General features: G+C 36.9%; 3 protein-coding genes across 3 annotated transcripts; all 3 read left to right on the plus strand.

Moving 5' to 3' along the window:
• The first annotated feature begins 2289 nt into the window (after positions 1–2289).
• On the plus strand, positions 2290–2778 carry LOC131984994 (lactose-binding lectin l-2-like). The gene has a single exon (XM_059349993.1). It carries the CDS (start codon positions 2290–2292, stop codon positions 2776–2778), a length of 489 nt encoding a protein of 162 aa, XP_059205976.1.
• Positions 2779–5215: 2437 nt separating this feature from the next.
• On the plus strand, positions 5216–5704 carry LOC131985000 (lactose-binding lectin l-2-like). The gene has a single exon (XM_059350000.1). It carries the CDS (start codon positions 5216–5218, stop codon positions 5702–5704), a length of 489 nt encoding a protein of 162 aa, XP_059205983.1.
• A 2461-nt stretch (positions 5705–8165) lies between these two features.
• LOC131985431 (lactose-binding lectin l-2-like) lies at positions 8166–8698 on the plus strand. Its single transcript, XM_059350546.1, has one exon. The coding sequence runs from the start codon at positions 8177–8179 to the stop codon at positions 8657–8659; it is 483 nt and encodes a 160-aa protein (XP_059206529.1). The 5' UTR covers positions 8166–8176; the 3' UTR covers positions 8660–8698.
• Positions 8699–13574: the final 4876 nt, after the last annotated feature.

The raw sequence follows: 13574 nt of genomic DNA on the forward strand, positions 1-13574 counted from the left end.
ATTATTAAATTATATTCCCATGTCTTTCTCCTCTCTGTGTGTTAATCAAACAGGGGAACAGCACAGACTTACACATATTTCAAATATTCAAATATTGTCACTGAGGCTCTGTTGGTGGGTGAAGTGCAACAAAGCGGAAATGTTTGTGCCACAAAATTCATTGTCATTTCAGAGATCAAAAGGAATCAAATGGACAGAGAGAACAGCGTTTTAAAGCATATTTGATCCATTACAAGGCAGAAAGTAAAGACCCACTTTTAAACACAACTAATGTTTACATTAAAAAGTCTCTTTCAAAGACAGCTCAGTAGTGGTGTAAGGTAGTTTCATCTGGCCCAGGGCACAGCATTATTAATGGCAACTATATTTGACCAGTAATGTGTTGGGTTGTACAGTAGAAAGGGATCAGAATCATGGATGGCACTCTGAATGTTATGGAACTTAAAAACAAGCACTTTCAGTTTAACGTAACATATTTCTGATACTGTGTCAACGACCGCTGTTATAAGTTTAAGGAATTCCTTTTCTAGCATTAAATAAACCCCTGACGAAGTGACATATTTATGGCTATTTCATATGATATCCTTGTGTCGCTATAACACGTCCACAACAACTGATAAACGGTTTAAATATCCCAAATAGGGGATGCAATAACTGCAAGATGTTAGTGTAAAGTCAGCAGTTTGAATGAATTTTAAGGCAGATTATTTCCTGTGAATACTGCATCAGAGATGGGATTCCTCTTTTTTTTTTTTTTAATTAAAAATCATACATTATATTTTTTTCTTTTTTACACAAATTCATTGTTTTCCCCTCTCTGACACTTGCACATGATCCTGTGTGATAAGGGTTAGGTTTATATCGTAAATAATATTCTCACTTTTAAGATAATATCAATTAGTTTTCCTTATGGAAATACACAAGTGTGTGTGTGTGTGTGTGTGTGTGTGTGTGTGTGTGTGTGTTAAATTGGGAAAAACAACAGGTTTAATGTGTTTGACATCATCAGAAGAGCATCACCCTTTATTCATAAATTCTTGAAGTGGAATTTTCCTTTTAAAGGGAGATTATACAGTTTAATAGCACAAGTAGAGAAGACTGAGTGTTATACAGCTATTCATCTAAAGTTTATTACATTAGCCAACATGAACTACCTGTCATACCAGATTTTATTTTGTTGTGAGTTCAGCTTTTCATTTGTACACAAGAGGATCTCTGTGCTATTTATTCTCTGCAAAGTTACATAGTCTCGTTTTAAAGATGCTTTTTGTGAAACCAAGTCAGTGATTCTTTGACCTCTACAGAGCTGATGAATCAGAGCCATGGTCTGTTCATATTCAGTGTCATAGAAAGGCCTTGTGGTCCTAATTTTTACTATCAACCTGTACATGACGCACACATGCACAAACACACCTCTGCTCATTGTGTTCAAAGAGCAGAATAGTTGTGCTGTATTACTTATTTATTGTAAGATATTGTTTATTTAAGTATTTCTGAGGTGACAAAAGTCAATGTGCCATGTTCAGGGGTTCAACAAAGTGGAAGTTAATTCTTAAGAAGAGAAGAAGTTAGGGTTAGGTTATTTTACCTGCCTATTTAAGTTGATTCATAATATTAAAGTTGTTTTCCACGTCTGGTTCAGTCTCTGTGTGTTATATAAATATGGGAACAGCACAAGTGTAACAGCTGCTGTGATCACAAGGACACGACCTGTCCAACACGTGGATATCTACTGATGTTCACAAAACTCAACATTTACTTCACAGTTAGAGCAGCTTAAAGTTTAAAGTGTATTAACAGAGAGAGCAGACAGGATCAGAGCAGTAAACACTCAAATAAATCTTTATTCACTTATTCATAATGAATCAAATGGACAGGGGAGAACTGTGATTTTACAGCATCTTTGATCCATTACAGGAAACAAGTCAAAGGGATGTCCTCATGTTTAAAATTAAAGTCCTTCTAAGGATCATTTATCAACAACACAATGCAATATTCTTCTCACACTTCCTCGTGTAGTCTGATTTGAAAACACAAAGAGCTAAAAACAAACAAACAGCTTTGGTGTACGTTCAGATCCTGTATGGTTACGTACAGCTGAAAGTGTTTGCCAAGTTCAGTTGACCAATTATAGTATGCCAACAGTGCAGACACCCTCTCTGAAGCATATAAAAGAAAAGCAGCCTGTCGCCTGTCTCCTTCAGGGTCTTGATCACATCCAACGCTGCAGATCATCTCCAATCCAACCAACAGCCTGTCATCCTGCTCCTGTGACAGAGAGATCACAACATGCTCTTGTTCCTCTTCTTGTTTGGTCTGGCTCTGGGTGCTGAGCCTCCTTCAGACGACCAGCAAGTGACGCTTCAGCGTGGCAACTGTCCCATGTTCTGGTACAGCTTCAACGGCCGCTGCTACAAGTACGTCGCCACAGACATGAGCTGGGCTGATGCAGAGCTCCACTGTTTGTCACAGAGAGCCAACCTGGTGTCTATCCACAGTCAGGGGGAACAGAATTTTGTCAAATCCCTGACTGAGAACTTTGACCCTGCTAAGGGATATACCTGGATCGGACTCACTGACATCCACAAAGAAGGCAGGTGGATGTGGTCTGAAGGGTGTGTTGTCAAATATGTCTTTTGGAATACAGGACAGCCAGACAATGGTGGAGGTGAGGAACACTGTGGACACATAAACCATGGCGCAGATTTGAAATGGAATGACATTCCATGTTCTCGTACATTACCGTTTGTTTGTGCATCTCGCATAATGTGTCCTTAATAAACAAGGTGTTTTTGTCAGATTCAACCCAGTGACTTTCCACCTGTTGCTGTGTAGTTCTGCATTGTGACTGCATTCAGCTCAGTTCAACTGTATTTGTATCGCCCAAAATCACAAATTTGGCTCAGAGTGTTTTACAATCTGTACAGTCTAAAGATACAAATGTGTGAGTGCTTTCTGAAATATAACTCCACTCATGAATAAAATGAAATTGTTTGATGATGACTATATTGTTATTGCTTTAACATAAGTTCAGTTTTACTCATATTTTCAACCCCACCACTTTACACTGTTACATACATAACTTAGTAAAGTTTATTTGGACCCATTGAGATATGTATAATTCATTTTACAATTAAAAAGGTTATAGATCATATTTTCAGAATAGCTTACAGCTCTGAAATGGAAATAATACTGAAAGACTTGATGCAATAAGAAGAGAACGCACTTGGCCTGGACTCAGTGACGTCCACGAAGAAGGCAGCTGGATGTGGTCTGATGGGTCTGCAGTGGACTTTGTCTTTTGGAATACAGGAGAGCCAAACAATGGTGCTGGAGGAAATGAACACTGTGTTCACAACAACTTTTTTCATATTCTGAAATGGAATTAAAACAAGCACTTTCAGTTTAACGTAACATATTTCTGATACTGTGTCAACGACCGCTGTTATAAGTTTAAGGAATTCCTTTTCTAGCATTAAATAAACCCCTGACGAAGTGACATATTTATGGCTATTTCATATGATATCCTTGTGTCGCTATAACACGTCCACAACAACTGATAAACGGTTCAAATATCCCAAATAGGGGATGCAATAACTGCAAGATGTTAGTGTAAAGTCAGCAGTTTGAATGAATTTTAAGGCAGATTATTTCCTGTGAATATTGCATCAGAGATGGGATTCCTCATTTTTTTATTTTTATTTTTAATTAAAAATCATACATTATATATATATATATTTTTTTTTTTACACAAATTCATTGTTTTCCCATCTCTGACACTTGCCCATGATCCTGTGTGATAAGGGTTAAGTTTATATCGTACATAATATTCTCACTTTTAAGATAATATCAATTAGTTTTCCTTATAGAAATACACAAGTGTGTGTGTGTGTGTGTGTGTGGGTGTGTGTGTTTAATGTGTTTGACATCATCACAAGAGCATGACCCTTTATTCATAAATTCTTGAGGTTGAATTTTCCTTTTAAAGGGAGATTATACAGTTTAATAGCACAAGTAGAGAAGACTGAGTGTTATACAGCTATTCATCTAAAGTTTATTACATTAGCCAACATGAACTACCTGTCATACCAGATTTTATTTTGTTGTGAGTTCAGCTTTTCATTTGTACACAAGAGGATCTCTGTGCTATTTATTCTCTGCAAAGTTACATAGTCTCGTTTTAAAGATGCTTTTTGTGAAACCAAGTCAGTGATTCTTTGACCTCTACAGAGCTGATGAATCAGAGCCATGGTCTGTTCATATTCAGTGTCATAGAAAGGCCTTGTGGTCCTCATTTTTACTATCAACCTGTACATGACGCACACATGCACAAACACACCTCTGCTCATTGTGTTCAAAGAGCAGAATAGTTGTGCTGTATTACTTATTTATTGTAAGATATTGTTTATTTAAGTATTTCTGAGGTGACAAAAGTCAATGTGCCATGTTCAGGGGTTCAACAAAGTGGAAGTTAATTCTTAAGAAGAGAAGAAGTTAGGGTTAGGTTATTTTACCTGCCTATTTAAGTTGATTCATAATATTAAAGTTGTTTTCCACGTCTGGTTCAGTCTCTGTGTGTTATATAAATATGGGAACAGCACAAGTGTAACAGCTGCTGTGATCACAAGGACACGACCTGTCCAACACGTGAATATCTACTGATGTTCACAAAACTCAACATTTACTTCACAGTTAGAGCAGCTTAAAGTTTAAAGTGTATTAACAGAGAGAGCAGACAGGATCGGAGCAGTAAACACTCAAATAAATCTTTATTCACTTATTCATAATGAATCAAATGGACAGGGGAGAACTGTGATTTTACAGCATCTTTGATCCATTACAGGTAACAAGTCAAAGGGATGTCCTCATGTTTAAAATTAAAGTCCTTCTAAGGATCATTTATCAACAACACAATGCAATATTCTTCTCACACTTCCTCGTGTAGTCTGATTTGAAAACACAAAGAGCTAAAAACAAACAAACAGCTTTGGTGTACGTTCAGATCCTGTATGGTTACGTACAGCTGAAAGTGTTTGCCAAGTTCAGTTGACCAATTATAGTATGCCAACAGTGCAGACACCCTCTCTGAAGCATATAAAAGAAAAGCAGCCTGTCGCCTGTCTCCTTCAGGGTCTTGATCACATCCAACGGTGCAGATCATCTCCAATCCAACCAACAGCCTGTCATCCTGCTCCTGTGACAGAGAGATCACAACATGCTCTTGTTCCTCTTCTTGTTTGGTCTGGCTCTGGGTGCTGAGCCTCCTTCAGACAACCAGCAAGTGAAGCTTCAGCGTGCTAACTGTCCCATGTTCTGGTACAGCTTCAACGGCCGCTGCTACAAGTACGTCGCCACAGACATGAGCTGGGCTGATGCAGAGCTCTACTGTTTGTCACAGAGAGCCAACCTGGTGTCTATCCACAGTCCGGATGAACAGAATTTTGTCAAATCCCTGATTGAGAACTTTGACCCTGCTAAGGGATATACCTGGATCGGACTCACTGACATCCACAAAGAAGGCAGGTGGATGTGGTCTGAAGGGTGTGTTGTCAACTTCGTCTTTTGGAATACAGGACAGCCAGACAATGGTGGAGGTGAGGAACACTGTGGACACATAAACCATGGCGCAGATTCAAAATGGAATGACCGTCCATGTTCTCGTACATTACCGTTTGTTTGTGCATCTCGCATAATGTGTCCTTAATAAACAAGCATTATTTGTGAGATTCAACCCAGTGACTTTCCACCTGTTGCTGTGTAGTTCTGCATTGTGACTGCATTCAGTTCAGTTCAACTGTATTTGTATCCCCCAAAATCACAGATTTGGCTCAGAGTGTTTTACAATCTGTACAGTATAAAGATACAAATGTGTGAGTGCTTTCTGAAATATAACTCCACTCATGAATAAAATGAAATTATTTAATGATGACTATATTGCTATTGCTTTAGCATAAGTTCAGTTATACTCATATTTTCATCCCCACCACTTTACACTGTTACATACATAACTTAGTAAAGTTTATTTGGACCCATTGAGATATGTATAATTCATTTTACAATTAAAAAGGTTATAGATCATATTTTCAGAATAGCTTACAGCTCTGAAATGGAAATAATACTGAAAGACTTGATGCAATAAGAAGAGAACGCACTTGGCCTGGACTCAGTGACGTCCACGAAGAAGGCAGCTGGATGTGGTCTGATGGGTCTGCAGTGGACTTTGTCTTTTGGAATACAGGAGAGCCAAACAATGGTGCTGGAGGAAATGAACACTGTGTTCACAACAACTTTTTTCATATTCTGAAATGGAATTAAAACAAGCACTTTCAGTTTAACGTAACATATTTCTGATACTGTGTCAACGACCGCTGTTATAAGTTTAAGGAATTCCTTTTCTAGCATTAAATAAACCCCTGACGAAGTGACATATTTATGGCTATTTCATATGATATCCTTGTGTCGCTATAACACGTCCACAACAACTGATAAACGGTTTAAATATCCCAAACAGGGGATGCAATAACTGCAAGATGTTAGTGTAAAGTCAGCAGTTTGAATGAATTTTAAGGCAGATTATTTCCTGTGAATATTGCATCAGAGATGGGATTCCTCATTTTTTTTTTTTTTTTTAAATTAAAAATCATACATTATATATATATATATTTTTTTTTTTTACACAAATTCATTGTTTTCCCATCTCTGACACTTGCACATGATCCTGTGTGATAAGGGTTAAGTTTATATCGTACATAATATTATTCTCACTTTTAAGATAATATCAATTAGTTTTCCTTATAGAAATACACAAGTGTGTGTGTGTGTGTGTGTGTGTGTGTGTGTGTGTGGGTGTGTGTGTTTAATGTGTTTGACATCATCACAAGAGCATGACCCTTTATTCATAAATTCTTAAAGTGGAATTTCCCTTTTAAAGGGAGATTATACAGTTTAATAGCACAAGTAGAGAATACTGAGTGTTATACAGCTATTCATCTAAAGTTTATTACATTAGCCAACATGAACTACCTGTCATACCAGATTTTATTTTGTTGTGAGTTCAGCTTTTCATTTGTACACAAGAGGATCTCTGTGCTATTCTCTCTCTGTAATCTCATTTAAAGATGCTTTTTGTGAAACCAAGTCAGTGATTCTTTGACCTCTACAGAGCTGATGAATCAGAGCCATGGTCTGTTCATATTCAGTGTCATAGAAAGGCCTTGTGGTCCTCATTTTTACTATCAACCTGTACATGACGCACACATGCACAAACACACCTCTGCTCATTGTGTTCAAAGAGCAGAATAGTTGTGCTGTATTACTTATTTATTGTAAGATATTGTTTATTTAAGTATTTCTGAGGTGACAAAAGTTAATGTGCCATGTTCAGGGGTTCAACAAAGTGGAAGTTCATTCTTAAGAAGAGAAGAAGTTAGGGTTAGGTTATTTTACCTGCCTATTTAAATTGATTCATAATATTAAAGTTGTTTTCCACGTCTGGTTCAGTCTCTGTGTGTTATATAAATATGGGAACAGCACAAGTGTAACAGCTGCTGTGATCACAAGGACACGACCTGTCCAACACGTGAATATCTACTGATGTTCACAAAACTCAACATTTACTTCACAGTTAGAGCAGCTTAAAGTTTAAAGTGTATTAACAGAGAGAGCAGACAGGATCGGAGCAGTAAACACTCAAATAAATCTTTATTCATAATGAATCAAATGGACAGGGGAGAACTGTGATTTTACAGCATCTTTGATCCATTACAGGAAACAAGTCAAAGGGATGTCCTCATGTTTAAAATTAAAGTCCTTCTAAGGATCATTTATCAACAACACAATGCAATATTCTTCTCACACTTCCTCGTGTAGTCTGGTTTAAAAACAAAAGCAGCTAAAAACTAATTAATATGATTTGTTTGATCTCTCTTGGTAAGCTGATGGATCTTTTTTGGCCTAAATTCAGATCCTGTATGGTTGCGTACAGCTGAAAGTGTTTGCCAAGTTCAGTTGACCAATTATAGTATGCCAACAGTGCAGACACCTTCTCTGAAGCATATAAAAGAAAAGCAGCCTGTCGCCTGTCTCCTTCAGGGTCTTGATCACATCCAACGGTGCAGATCATCTCCAATCCAACCAACAGCCTGTCATCCTGCTCCTGTGACAGAGAGATCACAACATGCTCTTGTTCCTCTTCTTGTTTGGTCTGGCTCTGGGTGCTGAGCCTCCTTCAGACGACCAGCAAGTGAAGCTTCAGCGTGGCAACTGTCCCATGTTCTGGTACAGCTTCAACGGCCGCTGCTACAAGTACGTCGCCACAGACATGACCTGGGCTGATGCAGAGCTCCACTGTTTGTCACAGAGAGCCAACCTGGTGTCTATCCACAGTCAGGGGGAACAGAATTTCGTCAAATCCCTGGTCAAGAACTTTGATCACGCTGAGGGATATACCTGGATTGGAATCACTGACATCCACAAAGAAGGCAGCTGGATGTGGTCTGATGGGTCTGTGGTCAACTTTGTCTTTTGGCATCCGACACAGCCAGACAACACTGCAGGAAATGAACACTGTGCTCACCTCAACTCTGGCATTTACTGGAATGACAGACTGTGTGCTGAAGCTTTGCCCTCTGTTTGTGTATCTCGTACATCCTGTCCTTAGTAGTTGAGATGCTCTTTAGTTTTATGACCATTCATGAAATGGCCGTTTCATACTTCATCCCAATAAAGATACAAATGCACACTCAACAGTCTCTGTCAGTCAATTCTCTAATCTTCCTTCTCATGAAAGTGAGACATTCACACAGATAACTCTAACTAATCCAATTGAATATTTCCACACCTTTATGGATGTTAAATTAATATTAATGGTAAACATAAAAATACAATAAAGCTATTCACCATAAATATTACAACATTGCAATGTACAGATTTGTGCGCCCTGTGTGTTTGTGTCAACCAGCTGCCCATCATCATTTGGGAACATCCCAGGTTTAATGGTTTGACAAAATCACACATACACTCTTTATTGAGTTTACGAGTTTTTTTGAGTTTACGTATTAATATGGACCCTCATGCAAATCTGAAAATGTACAAAACAGTACTCATTTCTGAGTTAGAGCAAGGTTATCACTTTTTTTCAACACAAGTAAAAGTTCAAAGTAGGGGTGTCAAAAGTATCGATACTCAAAAAAGTATCGATACGAAAACGTTGTATCCGGATACAATACTCATTTTCAAAGTATCGAGTATCTGAAGTATAACTGAACTGTTTTTTATTATGAATATTTAACCTGTGGTTCTGTTAATTTTTACATGTTGCATTTTTCTTGTTGCTAAAAATATTTCTGTTAAATTTTGGGGTCTTTGTTTTTATCCTTGTGGTATCGAAAACGGTATCGAGTATCGAATATTTTCCTGAGTATCGGTATCGAGTTGAAAATTTTAGTTTCGTGACAACCCTAGTTCAAAGTTACTAATATGTTGACATGAACACTAGTGATTAACACCTGCAACTATCTGAACACACAGTATCACAGCACATGCAACCGCCTCAGCTCGTGTTTCTATGAGAGAAATGACAGACATGATGCGGCGGTGCAGTGACCAGTTTCTGTATGAGAAGTGACAAGCGTCAAAGGGAGAAACCACACCACTGGCCTCATGTGTGTTTCTCAATCTACTCTGCACACCACAAAATACTCTGATAAAAGGATGGTGTGATGGAATTGTTTCCCTCTGATAGACAGAAATAGACAGATGTGCCACATACAGTCAGGGTCAGTCAGTTATAGAGAGAAGAGCAGAGGGTCAAATGAAAAGTGGTCTGGAGGAATCAAAGATAGACACGATTGAAGCCAGCACAGAGTGAATTTAGAAAGTGGCAAGCATGGAGTGAATACATTTTTTAAATATCAAGGAAAATTAATGATCAGGTAGGTAGATAGATAGATAGATAGATAGATAGATAGATAGATAGATAGATAGATAGATAGATAGATAGATAGATAGATAGATAGATAGATAGATAGATAGATAGATAGATAGATAGATAGATAGATAGATAGATAGATAGATAGATAGATAGATAGATAGATAGATAGATAGATAGATAGATAGATAGACTTTATTTATCCCAAGCTGGGAAATTACAGTGTAGCAGCAGCATTACACACAGAGACAATGACAACACAATTAAATAAAAAGAACAACCTAGGCATACTTCAAGCAAAAAAATATAAAAATACAATAAAATACAATAAGATGTAATGTAAAAATAAAGTGTCTAAAGAAGGAGTATGTATTAAGGAGTAGAATTCCAGTGCAGAATAAATATGAATATGCAGTATAAAAATGTTGGTGCCGTGAAACAAATAAGGTGCAATGAACAGTGTGCATAAAAAAACACATGAAGTGCATAGACAGTATGTAATGAACCAGACTATTTGTTATTGTACAGTGTGATGGCATGTGGCAGGAAAGATTTTATTAATTCAAACAAAAACCTAACATTAACCTATGCTCTTAAGGTTTATTTACAGAAAAAGATGGATCCCATGCCTTTCATGTGTTGGACATGTTACTGTGAGAGAGAGACAGAACAAGAGGGGAGTGGTGAGCTGGAATTGGGGGAAGAAAAAAAAGAGAAGTCCATTTCAATGTTAAAGACTAATTGTGGAGAATTTGTGGTGGCAGTGAAGGGGAAGCCAGAACAATTTTGCAATGTGTAAACAGCTGCCTCTGTCTCATCTCTGCTGGTTCCAGCTGGCATGAACTGTGACAAGAAGCGGTAAGTGGTTTGGACTCGCAGTGCAACGTTCTGGTTTCCTGATGCTGCTAACCCTTATCATTTTGCAGTCATCCTGACGGGTGTTTTTCCCAGCAAGCCTCTGACAACTAAACAGTGGGGGATGAAGCAGTAATAACAGACAGAATAGACAATCGTGGTGTGGTGCAGGTGCTGTGTAATTGTCAAGTGGCCTTGAAAGCTGATACAATGGACATTGAGTAGCAGGGTTGTAAATACTCAGGTCATAGCCCATGCAGTGGACTAATTCTGGGCTTTAAGAAGTTGCCAGGCCACCACTGAAGTAACTGAGCTAACCAATAAGAAATATGGCACACAAGTTCCAGGAAACATCAGGAAAAATATTGGGAAATTGATAGCAAATACCGATCAGAACTAATGTCTTAAATTTTATTCAATTTCCACTGAAATGTTAAACCTGAACGTCAGTGATGAATGAAATATTGAGATTATATACTAAAGTAAAAGTGGTGGTATTGCAATGTGCATTTGCTCTAATAAGGACTTAACTAGGCTACACAGTGGTGGAAGAAGTGCTCAGATCCTTTGCTTAAATAAAAGTGTAAATACCATAGTCACAAGTCCTGGATTCAAAATGCTACTTCAGTAAAATTACATTAATATAATTAATAACTGTATTTATAATAAATACAGTTTCATATGATCTATCTATCTATCTATCTATCTATCTATCTATCTAGCTATCTATCTATCTATCTATCTATCTATCTATCTATCTATCTATCTATCTATCTATCTATCTATCTATCTATCTATCTATCTATCTATTTGCCAAACATCACTGATTTCAACTCTAATTACCTACTTTAATTACTGGGTAGATCAACACATTAGAAACTGATCGTATGTAAAGTGTTTATCTGCAAAGTAACCAATGAATAAATAAATGCCGTAGAGTTAAAAGTATAATATTTGGTTCTGAAATGTTGTGAATTGGATAATAGATAATAGAAGCATAAAATCGGAATACTAAGTAAAGTACAAGTGCAAATTTAGACTTTAGAGCATTTAAAATAATAAACTTACTTGCAGTTCAATTCCACTACTGCTGAAAGTATGTTTAAATTGTTATTTTTCTCTCACTGCTTATACACAGTGATTCTTGAAGCACTATTTCTAAAACCATTTAGGAATGTGCCAACTGAATGCAAGCTCAGTTTGTAATTTTACAACATACACAACTGTGAAGACAACTCACAGTTTCACAGACATTTTCCAATTTTATAAGACACTTCTACAAATCAAAATAAACACTGGTCTCTGTTGTCACTAATTTTGCCGTTATGTGTGAGAAATAATGCAAAATATAGCCTCATTTTCCCCCTGTTATTCAAGTTTCTTGCACAAAGATTGTTTGTAGAGTATTAGAACATTTTGAGATGACAAAAAATAAATTGTGTCTATTTATTGAAATTATGTTTTGTACGTGCTGTATTAATGCAAGACACCATATTTTAAAAGACTTTAGAGAGTTTTGCAATAGCTCCTTGCTTTTGCAATACATTGTACACTATCATTTTTCTGGTTTTGTGTAAGTTGTGGTAAGTGCCAGTGCTTCAACAATCAGGAAAACCCCCAACATGTTTTCACCTTGGCCGGGCCATGCATAGACATATAATAATCTTTATATCGTCACACTGTTAAAATAATCGCCTAATTCATTTTTTGTCAAAATTGTTGTTCTTTTTGCCTTAATCATCTCCTCATGACGCCAGCCACCTATGGTAAAATCACCTACATCCTCAGTTGATCAGATCATGTGATTTTACCCCTTTAAGATAATGGCCTATGTCAAGTGTGTGACTTAAGCAGATTTATTATGCCTAAGTCAAAATAAAATGTGACTTAGGCAATTTTTTGAACATGCCTTTGTGACTTAAGCAAGATATGGTAACACTTTATTTTGAAGGTGTCTACATAAGAGTGACATGAGCGTGTCATAAACATGACATGGGATGTGTCATGAACATTAATGAGACTTTAAAGTAACATTAATGCTCATGATACTTGTCATGTCATGTTTCTGACAGGCTTGTGTCAAGTCAAGTCAAAGTTTATTTATAGAGCACATTTAAAAACAACCTCAGTTGACCAAAGTGCTGTACAGTAATTAAAATACAATAAAAATCATACACAAATATAGTTATAAATAAAAACAACAAAAACAATAAAATACTGAAAACAGTAAAACAATAAAATAGTAGGCTAATAAAAACTAAATCCAAAAAGTAAGAGATAAAAATAAATAAATAAATAAAAGGGTAAAAAGTAAAAAAAGCCATGGATTCTTGCCTAGCTGGGACTGAACACCAAGGAGAATAAATAGGTTTTTAATAATGTTTTATTAATGTTTTTATTAATGTTTTAGTGCTCAACAGACTGTGCAGCTCTGACCTGGAGAGGTTGGCTGTTCAGCTTTGGGGCCGCCACAGAGAAGGCTATGTCCCCACGAGTACAGAGTCTGGACCACCAGGAGCATCTGGTTAGATACGACGACCTAAGTGCTCTGGAAGTACTATGGGGTTTTAAAAGCTCTGATAAATAAGACCGTGCCAGACCATTTAAGTACTTAAAAACAATTAATAAAACCTTAAACTGGATCCTAAAAATTTGTGCGACTCTTATGTAGACACCTTCAAAATAAAGTGTTACCATATCTTGCTTAAGTCACAAAGGCATGTTCAAAAAATTGCCTAAGTCATTTATTTCTCTTAAGTTACATAATTTAAACACACAGAAATGATCAATA

Source organism: Centropristis striata, chromosome 14, assembly GCF_030273125.1.
Source record: "Centropristis striata isolate RG_2023a ecotype Rhode Island chromosome 14, C.striata_1.0, whole genome shotgun sequence".
NCBI lineage: Eukaryota > Metazoa > Chordata > Actinopteri > Perciformes > Serranidae > Centropristis > Centropristis striata.